General features: G+C 36.0%; 1 protein-coding gene across 1 annotated transcript; it reads right to left on the bottom strand.

The window, feature by feature from the left end:
- Positions 1-818: 818 nt before the first annotated feature.
- On the bottom strand, positions 819-18,323 carry LOC112501815 (dynamin-2A). The gene is made up of 22 exons (XM_025105542.1): positions 17,884-18,323; positions 16,234-16,284; positions 15,889-16,009; positions 15,651-15,740; positions 12,843-12,904; positions 12,613-12,727; positions 12,177-12,519; positions 9,846-9,993; positions 8,465-8,566; positions 8,270-8,389; positions 7,591-7,674; positions 7,359-7,486; positions 5,782-5,866; positions 5,502-5,619; positions 4,214-4,290; positions 3,705-3,761; positions 2,428-2,569; positions 2,175-2,326; positions 1,869-1,982; positions 1,724-1,791; positions 1,439-1,614; positions 819-1,364 (listed from the first exon to the last, which is right to left on the bottom strand). The coding sequence occupies exons 1-22, from the start codon at positions 18,028-18,030 to the stop codon at positions 1,126-1,128; spliced, it is 2,739 nt and encodes a 912-aa protein (XP_024961310.1). The 5' UTR covers positions 18,031-18,323; the 3' UTR covers positions 819-1,125.
- Positions 18,324-19,191: the final 868 nt, after the last annotated feature.

Genomic DNA, 19,191 nt, shown 5'->3' with positions numbered 1-19,191 from the left:
GGGAGGGGGGAGAATGTTTCAAATGCAACTTATCACATTTGTATAACCAATGCAACTCAATCAATTAAGATATTTATGAAAATTATAAAAGTTTATTTATTATGATTTGAATGTTTATGAAAGATGACTATTCATTAATTATGATCAATATTTTATATCATGAAACAATCAAAACTTTTATTAAATCACATATTCATCAAATTAAATGGACGGTTGAAATTGAGTTGTATTAATTGTACAAATGTAAAGGGTTGCATAATCATTTGTTAACCAAGTAAAGTATGTTAACTTTACGAACTCATTTGAGCAGTTCATTTTTTTTTATTTTTGATAAACGGTTATAGTTAAATAAAAGGTTATAAAACGATAACCACTCTCCCATCTCTCTGACTTGAACTGCTCCATAAAATTTTCTTTAATATTGGTTTTTACTTTTGAAAGATAATCATGTTCTACATAATGTTGTTTCATGAACTTTGATATGTGTCTAATAGGTGAAACAATGATTTTTACCTAACATTGTAATGTTGTTTCGTGTAAGAAAAGTGGTTTGTTCCACCCAAAGTTGGTCGAATGTGATAACTAAGAAAGTTTAGACAAAATAAATGAGATAAATAAGATGATTGAAATATGGTCTCAACATATAAAAACGCTGGTTTAATTAGAGTTTATAGTAATTAGGTGGTTGAGGTCTATGACATTAAAGGTACTTTATAATTATGAATGGGTTGATCCATTAAAAGATGATTCATAATGACCAGGAGGATAAAAACACTTGACAAATGCTTCATCCTTCATGGAAGAACACTCGCTATAAACACACATAATTTTGCACTTATGATCGGAAAAATGGAAGAATGAAAAACAAGCAACAATTCCTACGACACGTTCATGGATTCCAATCCCAAGAATAGAAACGATACAAGTATGAGGCCGTCTTACGTATACAAACCAAAAGAACGAAATAACAAACACACAACCTACAAAATTACCAGACCAATATTTCTCATGCTGTCATATCTACAAAACATGTGTTGTCGCACCAACTCTACAAAACATACCATTCATATCAGCTCCATACCCATCCCAACAACAATCAATTTCATTTCCTTTAACTAATCAAATCTAAAATCTATAACCAGAACCAGGTGGTGCTGGCGGCAGCCGATTTGGAGTGCGCCGACTGCCGGAGTTCGATCCAGAACCTGACCCAACATCACCATTCTGGCTAGGGTCACTGTTCCTGCGGCTATGACCATTCGACCCAAACCTAGACCCCAGGTCTGAAGGGCCATTGGCAGCAGCAGCATCAAAGGCAGATCGCCAGTCATCACCTGATGATTGTCCACTACTTCTTGGACTCTCTGTTGATGTCCAATATTCATTAGATTTTGGATGAATAAATAAATAACACAAGTTTTTAGTTAAATATTATTACCTGCAGGACTACTACCATTTGACATGTTGGAGGCTGCAGCTGCTCGATTGTCATGAACGCTCAGTTGCCTGGTGAGTTTAGAGAGCAGGGAAGATTGCTTTTGAACCTTTTCCCTTTTACGCTTAACGTTACCATCCTCTTGAAGCAGCTCTTCAATCCTTCCCGTACTCTGAGAACTTTTGACCAAAGATATAAGTAAGCAACAAGGACTTCATTTCACTTCACCAACTCTACAATCACAAACACAATTCCTTCAAAGAAACCGAATCAAATTGAGCAGCTTACCTTACAGAACTATACAACTTATTCAGCATGTCTTCCTTAGCTTTTTCTACTTGGCAAAGAACAACCGCCTGCACATGGAAACCAAACAAATGAAAATCTAAAACTAGCCGCAAGATGGATCAGATGAGGTTGAGAGGATAAATACCTTTGGAACATTTGCTGCAAGGCTGTTCAAAACAGCTTCGACATAACCACGTACTTCCTGAGCCATCCAACGAAGTTCTTCCTCTGGATCTGCAGGTTTCCTGACCATCGTATCCTAAAATTTCACAAGTTAAGAGATCAACAACCAGATAACACAATTGAACAATACTACCTATGACCAGCTTATGGTTTCTCAAATAAAACCAAAAACCAACTTTTTGGAAAACTACGAAAATTATTGACATACATGTACACCTCTAAATGATTTAAGGAAAGTGTTAATAACAAACAATTCTCAGCAACTCACAAGGGAACCATCTGATTGACTATGCCTAATGGGAAGACCATCTGCCTTCATAATCACTTGACCTCCTTTAGCACCAACTACAGTTTTCAGTTTGTTTAACCACTCGGCCTTTTCTGCAGCATTCTCAGCCTTTAAAACAACAGCACTGTGAGCTGTCGAATCATTTAAACTTCAGGTTAGCATTGATATGCATCTTCAGAGGAAAAGCTATTGAACAAACAAAAACTAATGTGTCCAACTGGCTACAGATCACCTTTTAAGACTGTCTTGTATGCAACCTTGCTTGTTATCTTGAATGCCAGACTGGGTGCTTTTTCTTCCACCTTTGACTTTTTATCCTTTGAACTTTTAGGTGGGGGTTGTTCCTCCTCTTCAATTTCTTCAATATTGCATTCCTGAAAAATTCATCCATTAGGGACACTTTCAAAATTTACTCCCTATGGAACTTGAGATTCATCTGTGAACAGTTTTCTAAAATATATAATGAAATTAAATTCTCTTATATTTGTTCATGCCAAATGCCAGATGCCAGATAATTACTTCACAAGCCAGTCTTGTCTCTATTAGTTACATTTCATTGTGCAGCCAAAATTTGCATACTAGTTTTTATCTTAAGAGTTTTGGGTGAGGGTTGGGGTGCTTGCTTTTTTCTCCTCCAGAAGTTCTACTACCCTGTTTCATTTTTTCGTAGAACTTTTTCCCACATCTAGTATTCTATAACTTCTGTAATGGCCACTGCAGGCTGCAGCAAGTTAAATTTGAATATACAAAACATTATTTACACTTGGATTTTCTCCCCAAAAAAGTTCAGCACAAAATTATGATTGAAAATAATTTGGACTCATTCTCGTAGAATCGAGAATGAAGTTTTCATTCTGTACATGCAGATCATGAATTAGTAACTGCATCCAATTTCTAATTTCACTCTTAATGAACAAGCTAGTGAGCAATCTAACACTTAAAAAGTAAGGAAACCGACCACATAGGTCCAGATTAAGAACAAACTAAGTACAGCCTATAGATCACCCAATACACTTATAAACTAACAGTAGTGAAGAATCTGTCAATCTTTTGGTTATCTTGGTATTCAAATGTCATTAACAATGACCAGAAAGTTCCTTAGCGAGTTGGCATGCCTCTTATAAAAGGGGGAGGCTTCCCTCATCTGTAGCATCCACAGTTAGAGTTCAAAAGGGTATACAGAACAAACCCTATTTACATTTATATGTTCTTCTGTTCTACATACCTAAAAGCTCTTCACCTTTTCCTATTTTTTGTTAAGTTCCCTCATAAGCATATCCCAGCTAGTTTCTTCTTCTACCTTCTTCACAAAGGTTAGCACTCCAGAGAGATGGTAAAAAAACCATGAAAGTTTTAAAATATGAAGGGATATTGTGTTCTGAAGCACTAATATCCATTGTCTTCATATTTGACCTTTTTTCGTATGTTCAGCTATTGAATCCATATAGAATAACGATGACAAGCCTCTCAAAATATGAAGGCCTAATGAACATGAATGCCAACACATACCTCCAAAGTGATCACGCCACGGAAATTTCTCTCCTCTTGCTTTTTAGTGTATCCAAGCTGCATAAAAAGATCCAAACCAACAGATTTACACATGGTACAGCAAGTTTATGATATTCACCAACAAGAACATACACTATAGCCTACAAAAACATGATTAAAAAGCCAGCTCGTCGACCCATTGACTTGCTGATCCACTTCACATTGGTGTTAGAATTACAAATTGCAGTTTGTTTGAAATTAAATGTACAATAGTAAAACACCAAAATAAGAATTTATGATTAGAAGTAGTGCAATTGATTCATTTTCTTAAAGACAGGCCCAATATAATTGTACAGGGGAGTTATAGCATCTCAACCAGCAACTAAATATCTGATCATAAAATTTTGAACATCCATGTCCATTTTCATTCTTTTATAAAGTACATACACCATAACACTTGAGAAACTAAAGAGATACACAGAAGTTCAATACTTCCACCTCGTATATGAACTTCCTGCAATGTTACTAACCTTCCCAGTTTTCTCATTTAAAACAAACCACTTTCGACTCCATCCATTAGATTTTGCACTTTTCTTCAATAAATATCCTGCCCAAAAACAATAGAAGTTATAGCTACTTCTTTAGTGCAAGTAACTGGGTGTGTCCAATAATTTTTCAAAGAGAACCAAAGGCGCACATCCGAGAAAAATTATAAAAATAGGATTTCTGGTCATTTTTCTAAACATCTTTACCTGAATTCCATACTGATACTAAAAGCAAAGGTAACATGAGGAGATCAATCACAAAGAAACCAAAAGCAGATACAAATACTATTAAAGGGAAAAAAATGCATCCAGTATATGCTACTATCATCCTGCAGGGTTCGATAAAGAAGGATCAAGTATATATAAAAATGAAACCAAGTGAATTTGTGGTCAATATAACTTCACATCAAATGTCATGAATTCTAAGATGATGTATCATCTTCCCAAGATTAAATATAAATAGGTTTGGATCACAAAAAATACAAGCTCTGTGATAAAGATCTCACCTAAAACTCATGAAAACATAATTCTTTGTATTGGTGTCATTTGACCCAATAAATAAGTGAAAAAAAATATTTTAAAAAAAGCCATCAAGTCATGAATATCACACAATCACCAGCGTTAACATTGTGATGACACCGGAAAGTCAAAGGTTGAATTCAAAGGGAACCAAACGTTTCTCGCTAATCGACTGCTTACAAATGGGGTTTTCAGGCTTCGAGAGGCCAGAATCTCTCCACAGAACTCACACCCTAAAAGTGTTTACAAAACCGAATGTTCTCCTACTAGACCCTCACGACTTATTTATACCTGGGCATATGCAGTACCTAAAACTCACCTAAAACTCATGAAAACATAATTCTTTGTATTGGTGACATTTGACCCAATAAATAAGTGAAAAAAAATATTTAAAAAAAAGCCATCAAGTCATGAATATCACACAATCWCCAGCGTTAACATTGTGATGACACCGGGAAAATCAAAGGTTGAATTCAAAGGGAACCAAACGTTTCTCGCTAATCGACTGCTTACAAAAGGGGTTTTCAGGCTTCGAGAGGCCAGAATCTCTCCACAGAACTCACACCCTAAAAGTGTTTACAAAACCGAATGTTCTCCTACTAGACCCTCACGACTTATTTATACCTGGGCATATGCAGTACCTACCTATACTCTAAAAGCAATAACTACTTGTACCACTACTAACATAGGGTATAACAATTACAGATACCATATAAAACAAGTAAAATGTTGAGGAATGTGTCAAAGCAAAAACCTGCTGTTATCTCTCCCTCAGGTCCTGCGGTCTTTAAAGCAGGCCCATCTTGTGTATCCTTGTCTTGCTTGTTATCCTTCATTGATTTCAAGTTGCCTCCTGTTAGAGGACTGGTTGCCTAAATAAAACACAAAAAGGTAAGACAAGCTAATAAGTGGGCAAAAACCCTCGAGGATAACCAAGAAAGAAAAGGTATCCCCGAGTACATCATACAAAAAAATTATTTTTTTGAAAAGTCAAGCATCCAACCAATGCAACAATTAACAAAAACATTATGTACCCTATTTAGCAAGGACTGTTCTGCATCCACGGCCTTCTTGGAAGATCTGGTTTTGATCTCTTCCTCTCGTCTCTGCCTATCCATCCTGTTAAGAATAAAAACAAGAGGTGTTCACCAATAGAGAAAACAGAAGAACTCCTTTTTATCCACAGCCATTAGTATGATGAGAAAGAACACAATAAACAATTCGAAGCAGGTACATTTTCCATCTCTGAAACTTACAAATTCTTCTGAAAAAAGAATTGCTCCTAAAGGTGATGAATCAATGACAAGTACTAACCATTAAACATTCTATAGTATCTAGTCACATATTGCTCTATAAACAGTATTTGTGGAAAATAATACCTTTGAAAGTCGTGATGTAGGATTTCCACTTGAATAGATATTCAGATTAATAGACTGGAGCCATGGGAGGGTTTCATATTTCCCATCTCTATGTAGTAAAAATTTTAGACTTAGGAACAAGTAATCACAGATACTATGCAGGCCAGGCTTATACATGGTAGCACCATGAAGTGGATCCAATAGGGCAAGTTTCTTTACCAGGAGAACTTCATGTACCAAGATTTTCTCATAACTCCCATGGATGATACTTGACTTTTTAACAATATGGAAGTGTAAGACACCTCATCAAATGTACAGATTCACAAGGCCCAGGCCTTGCACGTCCGGCTTTTCAGAAAGGAAAAATCCTAGGCCTTTTTGGGCCTGGTCTCAGGCTTGGGGGTTGAAGGAGAGCCCCTTTAACCGGGTCTTTAAAAATAAGTTGGCCTGATTGGACTTTAAGGCTGTGCCTGGGATCAGGCTAACTAGACCCAGGCTTCAGGCTTGAGCTTTTTGTGCATCTCTGCTCGCATTTAACAGAGTATGTATACTCAAAACTCCTACTACAAAACAAATAAGCCTTCTCTCCACAAAACTGTCTTATATTCTGTTACTTGACAAAATCTGCAATTTTAGGTGCTACTCTTCAGAATATAACAAGTTGATTGTCTTGTGTAAGTAATAGGACACACAATGCAAGTAATGGAGAACAGAGGTAAATGCTATAAAGCAAATAGCAAATTACATTTTGACAGCTTTTATAGTGAATACGAACTATTATTTACATTTTGGAGAAAAAGCTTAAACAACACTTCTTCAATTAGGTGAAAATGACGTTTGTGAGAAGAAATTTGTGGAAGAAAAAGGTGAAGAACTGCTGCTGAGGTTTTAGGCAACATTACAAAATGAAAAGGAAAAAAGAAAAGATTTAGAGATAGCTTAAAAAGTTGAAAACTCGAAAGGCTCAGTTAATATGGATGGAGAGAACAGAAATTGAAAAAGCTAAAAGAAGTAAAGATACGTGGTAAGAAACGGAACTTGAATTAACTACTACCTTTACAACCCTAAACAAAAGGAGTGGAGTTTAAAAAGAACAGAACTAAAACAAGGTCATGTAAAATATGTGTTTATACTGAAAATACAAAAAGAATACAAACAATCTAGGTTCATTCAAATTGTTAACAGTTAAGACCTATCAAAGGTCTGTAACAAGATAACATATGCTACACTCGCTGTCCAGAAATTGGAAATACCTTCTCTGGACCAAACGGATGAAGTGCTGGGGTGGAACAAACACTCGCTCCATATCAACAAGTGCAACCACCATCTTCTTTGCATCATTCTTAAAACCCTCCAAGGCGGTAGTAGCAATTGCCACAACCTAGTTAAACGGTAGAACAACATAATGGTCAGACCAAGTACTGAAAATAAAAGGCAAACAGCTGTTATTATATAAAACAACTTGCAGGAATTATATATAAGTACCTCTCTCTTAAAAGGAGGATATCTTCCAAGCCCAGGTGTGGCATTTGCTGATGCTGAAACTATATCCACAAGCACACGATGAACCTGCATTCGATAAAAACTAATTACATAGCGGTACATATATAGTTATGGGAAAAAGAGCAAAAGCACAAGATGGTGCATTATAATTATACACACACATGCACATATCTTTATCACAGAGAAATCAGGCATCTATTTGTCTACACGTTTAATCAACTATGCATGTGAAGGAAGGCCAATAACACAGATGGGATCAATATGTTTTAGGATCTGAGAAGGAACTCAAAAATTGGAACCTAACTAGTAGCAGAAAGAAAATGGCACCAAACCAACAGGTAAAGTTTTCTTTCTTCATATGCAAATGTGTGGGGAATGTTTTACTTTATTTCTTCTAATCATTAAATGTATTAATGAACTCCGATATATATTATACAGAGGTAAGGAATTATCATTAAAGAAACTCCAATATATATAATACAGAGCCATGATGTTCCTCAAACACCTATTTTCAGCTTTTCATATCACCATTAGCTAGCAATCGCATTATAGATTTGGAAACATAGGAAACACAAAGGCAAGGAACAAACTCAAGATAGCAGTTGAAACTTGTTAGCTAAATGGTAGAGGAGAATTGCTGTTAAACAATCTGTAGTATTACCTCATCAACACAAAGACGTGATGGCTCTTTGGCCAGCTCTAATACACCCTTTATTAAAGACCGCAGTCCTTTTTCTGGAGATATAAGATAAGGTTGGTAACCATCTGCCTCTAGCACAATCTGATACCAATTCCATGGTCATCATAGAGCGATAGGTGATAACTGAATGAATTAAAAGTAAAAGGAGAATTATACCCTCTTGACGTTATTTATATCGAAATGTCTGTCTAGAGGAAGCTGCTTGATCCTATTTGGAAAGTTACCCTCAAAACTTGCCACAACTTTCCAGCCACTACCCTGAAAACGTCATTAAGTTTTGACATGGTTATATAACGAATATGAACAAACAAGCACTGCAGCATACCCTTGATCCTCCAAGCGTAATTAGCATAATATTAAAATGACTCAGATCCTTACGACAATGGAACTTTAAGTAAAACAGTAATCAATATTGTAAAGAGAATTTTCGAAGAGATAACATGAGAGAACGAAGAGTGGGAGGCTATAGTAACCCGACTAATAATGCAGAAACCTCAAACAAGTAAAAGAGTGCACCCACATAGTTTGTGGTAGGGATTTGAGATATCTTCTATAGAACACTATCTCTAGATCCCAAAACCGCAGATCATGTCACTGAATAATAGGGATGCACATGGACAGTTCATCATAAAACCCTACCAACATCAAGTTCAAATTGTTTCAAGACCAGTTAGGTCAAAAGATCATATGTAACTACCATTTGGCATAGAAAGATTCCACGTTCAGAATCCGCCACATGTACAATTTAACCAGCAAAGACCACTTTAACATGATTTTATTTGCGTTAATCACCCTTACCACTAGCCAAAATAAAATTACTCATCTCAGAAGATAACATCCTTTCTGTGCTAAATCATCCTCTGAACATTTGAAGACATAAAGAACAGAAAAGACTCAGGTACAAAAATATCCTATGAGCGCTACATTTTAAACACACAAGAGTTAAGCAACAAGACTAGTCTCCAAGGTGAATGGACGCTACCACGAAGATGGTAAAACCCCTTCTTAGTTTGCAAAGGATCCAATACTATATTGTTTATATGTTGTGACATTATGGTACCAAGACCCTCCCCCCCCCCCCCAAAAAAAAAGGAAAAAACAGTAGAATAAAGGTAAAAGAAATGACTTATACTATGCTGGGCGTCCATCAAGGATGTTATTTCCCGAGAGGATCCGTGGAAACAAACCATCAAAACAAGCCTCCGTGTTTTCTTAAAAATCATATACGCCAAAGGGTACCCTTCGATATTTCTTTTACGTTAGTATTTTTAGATAGTAGTCAACAGTGTTTTTTTGCCAATCACTTTATTAAGTAGAGATTCAAAACCCTAAAAATGCTCGAATGGGCGGTGTTGGACATGACACAAATCATGTCCTCTATAGAACATCTTGTCAGGTTGGTGTGGGACTGGAACAGGAAAGAATCAAAGCTGCATCAGAGGTCAACTTCACAGAAAATCATTTTAATTGTAAATACTGCATAGTTATTGTCATGTCTTGAATAATTCACTCCTAGATCTTGATTATAAATTATCACCTCTCCAGTCATAATGTGTTGAAGAAATTTGTCCTCAAATTCGCGGCAAAGTTCCAAAGCCAATGCCCTTGTACCTTCAGAACTACTAACCATTGATTCTCCGAGCCTTACCAACTCATCTTGCACAATCTGAGATTTACCCTGAAGCCTGCAGGAGTTTTAGACAAAAACTGACTTCAAGGCCCAATAGGAATGAACAAAACGCTGTATGTAGAGATAAAAGGCGGCTTTTGCTAATTATTATGTCCATATCAAATTACTAAGGCAACCAAAAAATACAACAAAGAGAAAGTATTGCATCTGTAACAGAAAATCTTTTTCTAAATTCTGTTAAGTCCAACTTACTTGAAGCGCCAAAAGAACTTACATGGAAGCAAATCAATTCTTTTACTGTGTTACTTCAACTTCTTCACATAGCGCAAATGTAAAGTAAATTCCACTTATGTCCCACTTGTTTTGTGGGATTTGATTGGATTTGGAATTGAATTACATTCCAATTCTATGTTTGGTTTGAAGAAATCCTTGGATTTGAAATCCCACAAACATGGGATTTAGGAATCCCATGGGGGTTGTTGGTATTTTGCAGGATTTCATAGTATCTGCTTGTAATCATGTTTAAAATATCTTTAAGACACTTGTTTTGTAATAATTAATTCATAAAAAGGTAATTTAATTATTTTTATAATTTTTTATTCCAAATCCTACAACCCAAACACACCAAAGGTTCCAAATCCTTCAACAAAATCCAGATCCCTTGAATACATTCCGTCAAACCAAACAGGCCCTTATTGTTTCAAAAGGGAACGTTCCACAGAGTCCAACACGAACTTAAGAGCGATAACTAGAAACACAAAGCTGGCTAGCTCGATTCTTATTGATGACAAATTGAACTCTCTAATCAAGAATCCAAGCAAATGCACCACCAACTGAATTGAACAGCCACCCAATAGGGTCTACCTCAGAAAGACACAAAATTACTCTCCCTCCACATTTTCCCCTACTTCAAACCGATGATCAATCCGGAAACAAATATAAAAAAATTAATTGCCTATCCAATATGGTGCTTACGTTTTTTTTGGGAGGGGGGTAACAAAACATGTACCGATTACTAAAACCTCCTTTATATTAGGCACACTTTTCTCTTGTGGTATTCCACCCCTTTTTTGTTCCAAAGACAAGAACAATGACTGATCATTGTTGTTTGATAAGCCTGCATTATGCATGGAAACATCCTCTTTTTTAGGTGCCACTATATATAAACAAACGGCTGTTCCACTTTATGGCAACTGATTCTTAAACTTCCAACCCACACATCCAAGTTTCAGTGACCCTTAGAGTCACACTACGCAATAACGCACGTCTCTTTTTGGGGTTTGGTGTTTAGTACACACACATTGTGTTAATGAGGAGCGAAATTCATTTCACATGATTTTTTAATTACTTGATCATATTACATGATAGAATGTTGAAAGTTTTTACTTGCTTGGTTACTAGATATATTAATTTTCTTTGACAATACCTGGTAAATACCTAGTGACCCCAGCACCCAAGATCTTGGCCCCCTCCCTTGACTTTGTTCAATGCCAATTGAGATAACTTAGAACAACAGAAAGAAGGAAAGAGAGAGAGATATAGTGAAAAATACAGTTAAGTAATTGCCTAGAAACAAGTCTAGAGTTTTTGATGTCGAGATGGACAAAAACACAATACATTTTCTCCAAAACGTGGCACCTCCTGCAGCACCAGCTCTCTTTGCCTCAAAAGATGACAGAGCATCACAAGAACAAAGCAAAGATGACAGAGCATCACAAAAACAAACCATGCCTTTTTGGCCAAGGTGAATCACAATGTTCGGGACCCCAAGCCATTTCTTAATTTCCACTAGGGAAGGACCAAAAATCCCTAAACCATCAAGAGGAAAACAAATAAAAAGGACAATTGATGAAGCCCAATTATAGCTCCTTCAGGTGCACGCCATACACAAGCACTAAGCTGATCTCTCATCCAATATCGAGCACTTCCTCAACTTCATTTCCGGCCTATCTCTTATTGACTTCTACTAGCACATTCTTTATCTTAGGTTTTCTAATCTCTCATCCGTTTAAAAAATGCTTAAGAGAACAGAATCTAGTTGAATCCATCACGTGACTTGGGTAAAATTACTGGCAACTTTTTGGGTTTGGTATCCAAGTAATAAAATCCATGTGTATCTTGTGTCGCATGAACATATTTCTGGCTTGCATGTCATCAATTGTGGCTGTGCTGAAAGGTCAACTATGCAGGAAACCCTAATAAAGAGTGAAAAACAATATTGAAGAAAAGTGATCTTACCCTGATAAAAGGCTCGGAAGCCTTATCTTCATACGGCTACGGATTTGATGAGCTAGTGTCTCAACCAAAGCTAATCTACCAAGCTTGCTCTGTGGAGCTCCCGTCAATATAGATTTCAAACTTTCACTTTCAGCTCGCCAAGCAGTTTCTAACGAGTTATCAGATCCCACGTTTCCTGACTGTGCTGAAGCAATGGAAACTGACTGACCAATTAGAGCAACCCATGGAATATCGGCTGCACTTCGTGGTCCTTGACCCAATAAAAGTGCTTGAGCAGCGGCAAGGACTTTGGGATCTGCAGATGCTTGGTCCAGTTTGCTAATAACACCAATAGTTCTTGTACCTAAATTAAAAAGACAAACATCAAAATCTTTGAACTATATAAGAAAAGATATTAGCAGGCCCATTTCAAAATCAAAATCAATAGTGAACGCACATTCTCCATCATATTCCTTTGCAATTCTAAGGCCTTTAGCAGATGCAACTTCGGGCGCCTGAGCAGCAGGTATTACAACCAACAGAATTGCATCATTATGCTGAGCATATTCACTCTGTAAGAAAAATAGGTTATTAGATCTTTTCCAAGAAAAATATTACAAAATAAATCATGAGCGTAGAAGATACTAAGAAAATACTGAAACAAAAAAATAATTGACAGTGACGCACCAATGAATCATCAAGATTCCCTTTTTCCACTCCAGGCAAATCAATCAATTTCAAAGGAGGAGCTACAAAAACAAAACAGGTAAGAGAACATAAAATGAAGACCAAGGAAGAACGTAGCAAGTAGCAACAATATAAAGCTAATGAAAGAAATGCAACAACTGAAGATCACAGAACCAAGTATTTAGATTCTCCACATTGTATCACCATACTAATGAATGCAAATGGCTGTAGACACTACATTTTAAGTAGCGACAGCATTATAGATATATTATGAAGGATAAGAAAGCACAACAAGATAAATGGCACTTTCTAGTTCATAGAAAAAGCTAAAGATGAATAAGTACTTAAAATGAACTGGAAAACAAGCAATTCTTAATGTGGAGAATACATATATAGTGGCTTATCCAAATCAACCATTTCCAACCAATGCTTAAAAATTACGACAAAAGCAAACACTGTTTAATGGCTAAGCAAGTAAGTCATTAAGCTCAGTAAGTTGATTAAGCAAATTCATACATGCCCACAGGTTTGTTCTTTGACAATTCCGTATTGTTGCTTAGCTTTGTTTAATTATATAAACAAGGGTAGCAATGCATGCATGTAGTGGATTGGGCTTTTGCAACTCATGTGTGAGCCGATTGAGATCTTGAACCAAAAACTACTGGAGCTCTGCACATGGATGCGCTGAGGAGGTCCTTCTATGTGTAGGTATATGGTGACCTAGCCCCGGGATCTTGATAGTCCACGGCACTGCATTAAAACCAGCTCATGTGTAAGCTGGCCTTAGTGTCAAGATCTTCAATTTGCCACATGGTAAGCTGGTTGTAATCCGTCGGGTGCAAGCATGCATCCGAACATGTTTTACCAGCCTTAAAAGTATCACCTTTAGCTAAATTCTGCTAAGATTTCTTTCCTATTCTCTCTCCAACTCATCCAAGGAACCTTAAGCTATAAGAAGAGGCTTTGCAGGTAACTCCGATAATGGGTTTCAACTTTCAAGATGTGTTTTAACTTCCAGTGAAAGATGGTGCACTGATTGATCTAACTATATGTACTTAACTACTTATCATGTGAAGTTAGCATGTTGTAGGTGTGAAAAAAGATGTTGAATCACATAAAACAGTGCCTCATATTTCTAATTGTACTCAGGTTGTACCTCGAGAAGATCAAAATTGCAAATCGGAGGAAGGAAACAATCTAAACCTGTTAGCAACCTCTTTTAGATTTATAGCAAAATCACTTCTATTGTTTCATCGTATGCTTAATTGTTAATCATGAACCGATTATTTTACTCACTCAAAACACTTCTTAGAAACACCAATGTTACCACTAGAAGCAAACTCACTAGCTAGAGCCAAATATAAGTGGGTTTTACAAATCTATGTTTTGTGCAACCTTGAATGCATTACTTCATCCTTCAACCATGAAGATGTATGAGTCCCTTCCACATAAGCATGAGAGCAAAGCATTTTATGATCTCTGATCCAGAGTTGGACCAATAAATCATAAAAATCATGATACCTAATATCGGTCCATTCAGCAACAACCAGCACGAAAATAAGATGCAAATTGGTCATTTGCCAAGCACACCTATACGATATAAACTACATACACATTCATACATGTACTGTGCAAATCCCTAAAATGCAACACAACAAATTTCTAAAACAAAATCAATGTTTTCTCCACACCATCAACATTGCAAGATTACTAGTAGACTTTTACCTACATTGAACAAGTCTCTAAAAAATAACACCTTAACTTGATAACTTTTATTTTTCAACATAATTTTAAAAATACAACTACTAATAAAATACAGGTTCCTAACCATTATAATTTCCAAATGAGATCCAAGATTTTAATTTTCAAAATACTATTTTCCAGAAAGAAAATTGATATCAATAAATCCTAAATAACAAGTAACGAAATGAATTAATTGATATCTCCATGAGTGTTATATTACGCATTCCAAAGCATTGTCATATTCTAACTTTTAAAAATGAATCTACATCAAAAATAAGAATTGAAAGAAAATAAAATACAAGTAGAACAGAATGCGACCAGAGAAAGAAATTGACAATAAAGAAACAAACTTCTATTTTTTTTTCATTTTTACTAATGTGTGTTTATCATGAGATTTGTACTACAGACTTTGTGTCATCAAAAGTTGAGTTGCCATTGGGACATGTAGTACAAGCATGTATGCATGTGTATTGTATGACACAAGTTTCATAAAACTATGAATATATCACTAAAATTTAAGTGTTATGCTTTGACAAAAAACAAGGATAAGTGTGTTATAGTTGTACTTGACAATTTGCAATAATGTGTTCCATCTTTTTAGTTAGGTCGAGCCTAATACAAAAAGTTGTTGGAAAATATCAATAATGAAAGGATTTGATCTGGATCATAAACCATTTTTAGATCATTCCAATCAAGAGTCAAATCATGATTTATTTCCCAATGGACTAGACGGTGATCAACTTATGTAAAGCATGGATAACATCAAATCATCAAGTAATTCTCAGTAGAAGATTTTATCATGAAGCAAAAATATCATTTATGACAAGATACTAAGGGTCAAAAAAAGCATAATATATTTAATATAATTTTACAAATGACAATACTATAGAATGACGTACATCACCAACAATCCTACATTTTTGTAGAGGTTACTACAGCATTAGATATTGACCACCAAAAAGCTATTTGGCTATTTCTTATAACTCAATCACCAAATTGACTAGCAAACAAATGCAAATGATAGCATTAGTTTCAAAAACTTAGAGAGAACATATCTGAACTAACCTGTGCTCGTTTTAAGTTTCAAATATATTTCATCGCGACTCTTGCTTGATATTTTACTAAGTCTGTCCTGTAAAGAATGCCGAAGAGCACCTACGATTGAAAAAAGATAGTCTCATGGGATCAGCATCATTGAGTGCCAATACATGAATTTCAAGAAAATATAATTCTTAAGGAACTCCTTTTGTTCTAAAACTGACGTCCATAAAGTAAGATATGAGGACGAGATATGAGGGCTCACTTGCAGACACTGGTTGGGATTTACTATCGATCTGCAGTACAATTGATTTGCTGCTTAAGTTTTCATCCCTCTTTAAGTCGATGCATATAGGCGCCCGAGTCGCACCACCTTCACCAGTCGGCTGTACAAATAAACATTAGTGCAAGTATATTTAAGCTTCCTGATTTACATTTCCATCATGAAAAATGAAGAAAGACTTCACACCTACTTTCATACAGGTAGTAATTCCGTAACACTAGATTCTTGACATATTATGATTTACGTCACATATAGTAACAGGGTAATACAGAAGTCTGAAAGAGAATACTAGGAAGTAAATTGAAAATAGAAGAATAAAGTTCTCACCAAAGCAGGATGTCCAATCAAACTGTTCAAAACTGCTGATTTACCTGCACCCTGAACAATTTTTGGTCCATAATTAGAAACTAGTCCAGACAAACTATCTGGAAGAATGAATTATAATGATAAGAAGCCAACAATAGAGAAGAGAAAATACAACTGATAAACAAACAAAACTCCATGAGCTTTAAAGCCTCATCCTTTTATGCTCTTCTTGGTGGAGCAAAAATAGGATTTTATCAGAATAATTTGGAACATATTCAGGAGAGCAAATGGAGCATTAAACCATCGTTAGACAAAAATAAAAGACTTGTATGTTGATCATGTGAAAGAAGATATAGTGCTTGAGTGCTTCTTGCTAGCAGTTTCAATATGGTCAAGAAAAGTTAAGAGCTAAACTGCTAAGCCTCAGTGCTCCAAAAAAAACATCTAGGGAATTGCATGAAAGAATAGCATACTCTAAGGAAAAAGACTGCTATAGAAAACAACAGCATGATGCCTTACAAAAGCCTTCATCCAACAATGGTTTCATATCATGATAAATGGTGATAGTGCAGTATGCAATAGCAACCAGCAACATAATTCCTCAAAGACAACCTAGCATCATTGGCAAGGCTTACAACAAAAAGCAAAGCACAGTTTTGCACTTCTGCTGCATCACCCCTCTTATGGGATTCTCAGCAACTCAAACCAATGGGGAAAATCATAACACCAACATCTTTTCAATTTTCATCAAACATTTTTCCTGGAAGTAAGATATATCAACTAACAACCAACCTCAATAAAATATCATATGATATAAATCATGGTGCAAGGTGGTTTATGCAAGAATAAACTATTCAACCAAGCAGAATGCCCATTCTGATTTATAAAATGATTATCGGATGATGAACCATCAATAGCTGAAATATACAGAACAAGTTCTTCAAAAAGACATGACAACATTATCAGGTTTTTGTGTTGCATTATATCCTTGCAAACTAAGTACGCTTACAAGATAGACATCAGCCTCCAGCGGAAATTTTCCGGTTAAGATAAATCACCACATGATTCATGAAGCATAATATTTTAAGAATGTTTAGCAACCACCAAACATACTTGGGTCTATGTCCTAGGCCATCAATGCATCCACTTAAAAATGCCTTGCATTAGCAGAAAATCTACTCCATAATTAACACAAAAATTAACTTCAATGGGTGTGTGGACATGTACCAACAGAAAATATAGCCGCACCAACTGGAATATCCAAAAACAGCTCCTAATTGGTTTCTCACAAGATAAACCAACTCCCAGAAGGGCTGACTGGAGCATCAAACAAATTATTCCAAGCTCAAGACAAACTTCGAACACTTGCCAACTGAGCATAACTTATTGAATTATAGTGTAAAATCTAGACTGTAATGCCAAATTAGGAGGTAGGTAAAAATATCTTTTCACAGTAATTACCGATCAAAATGCTAAAGAGAAACAGGGAGCCAGGGCTCAAGAATGATTCCCATCTACATTAACCTAACATGAATAGAACTAGAGATCTGAATACAATCAGATCATAGATCCATTCCCTGAATCAATCAATACAATTATCGAATGTTCAAAAGACAAAAACCTTAGGTTTTGACCAGATTCAATCATAATTCTCCTACTAAATGAACTTACCGTATTGCCAAGAGCAACAACGTTAAGAAATGTAGAACCCCGCCTTGAAGATGACGATGAGTTTTCATCAACATCTTCATCATTAAGCAAAGCCGCCGCCTGCCGCATCGAATCCGACAGCTGAACCAATTCTTCGATCGCTTCCATTTTTGATCTATCAAATCCAACAAGCTAGAAGTCTGGAAGAGATCGAAGCCGAGCAAACCAAGAACTGAGTAGACAAAGAATCCCAAACAAAGAATCTAGAGGTGGTGGGAAGAAAAAAGTTGTAAGAGATTAAACGAAACCCTAGATATTTGATCGAAAAGAACGATAGATCGAGTCACCAGTAACGATTTTTCTAGGGTTTCTTTGAGATTTGAAAAGGAAAAGGGGTTGAACTTTGAATTGTTGTGCGCGTGAAGAGGGATCAGTATTCAGAGAGAAGAGGATGCAAATGGTGAGAACGAAGAAAGGACACGATCTGCTGCCCTTTACTTGATTGCAGTTTTGTACCATCAAAAATACAAGTAGTTTGAGTTCTTTACACTTTTGACACCAAAGTTTTACTTTTTCTCAATTCTAACATCCATTTTCATTTTTTTTTTGGCATTTAGGTATCTTTTTTACGAATTCTTTTCGACTTGATTCAAATCTTCAACAATAAACCACAAGGGTGGTGCCTGATTGGTTTGAGCTTGACTCCAAAGATCAAAAGTATCAGGAGGTCTCAAGTTAAAATCCAAGGAGGAATAAAAATCCCATTGTGGCCACAGATGTTCAAATGCGGTGACTCCGGGCTATCTGCAAAGCAGGTGGTCGCTCTGGGATTAGTCAGCTTGCATAGCGGGTTGGATATCCAGGTTAATAAAAAAATCTTCAACAATAGAAAATAGAATACGGAGTTGACAAAATTCACATGAGATTGTTGTAACTACAACAATGTAGTACATTCGATGATGATCATAGAAGGTTAATATGTGGATCACAAAACTAGTTGTGGGTGTAAACGTAAAAAGGCTTATATGTGGATCACAAAACTAGTAGTGGTCAAACTACCTTCTGCTCGCTTGTAAAATATTCCACTTTTAAAATCGGAATTGATTTTCTTCCTAGTTTAGAGCAACATAATTAGGCGTTAGTTTTCATTATCAGTTGAGGATTACTTTTTTTATCTGTAATATAAAATCCTTCTCTTATAAATTACGGTTACCTTCAATGGTTCAACGAAAACATAATACTAAGAATTCTATCAGTTTGAAGTCATTTTGTGGATAAACCTCATTCAAGCACATCGATTAATGGTCCCTCATTTTACTAGTTTTAGGG

The sequence above is a fragment of the Cynara cardunculus genome, unplaced genomic scaffold (genome assembly GCF_001531365.2).
Source record: "Cynara cardunculus var. scolymus isolate 2C unplaced genomic scaffold, CcrdV1 Un_Scaffold_589, whole genome shotgun sequence".
Taxonomy (NCBI): Eukaryota; Viridiplantae; Streptophyta; class Magnoliopsida; order Asterales; family Asteraceae; genus Cynara; species Cynara cardunculus.
Note: the sequence above shows the minus strand (reverse complement) of the source record. Positions and strands in the feature narration are given on the sequence as shown.

Bases quoted from the DNA above. Each gene is read 5' to 3' on its own strand.
- LOC112501815 (XM_025105542.1), bottom strand. From the start codon at position 18,030: ATGGAAGCGATCGAAGAATTGGTTCAGCTGTCGGATTCGATGCGGCAG. The intron at 8,567-9,845 runs GTGATAATTTAT...TGACGTTTTCAG, and splicing joins AACACATTATGACTGGAGAG to GGTAGTGGCTGGAAAGTTGT. The intron at 3,762-4,213 runs GTTAGTAACATT...CTTTTTATGCAG, and splicing joins TAAATGAGAAAACTGGGAAG to CTTGGATACACTAAAAAGCA.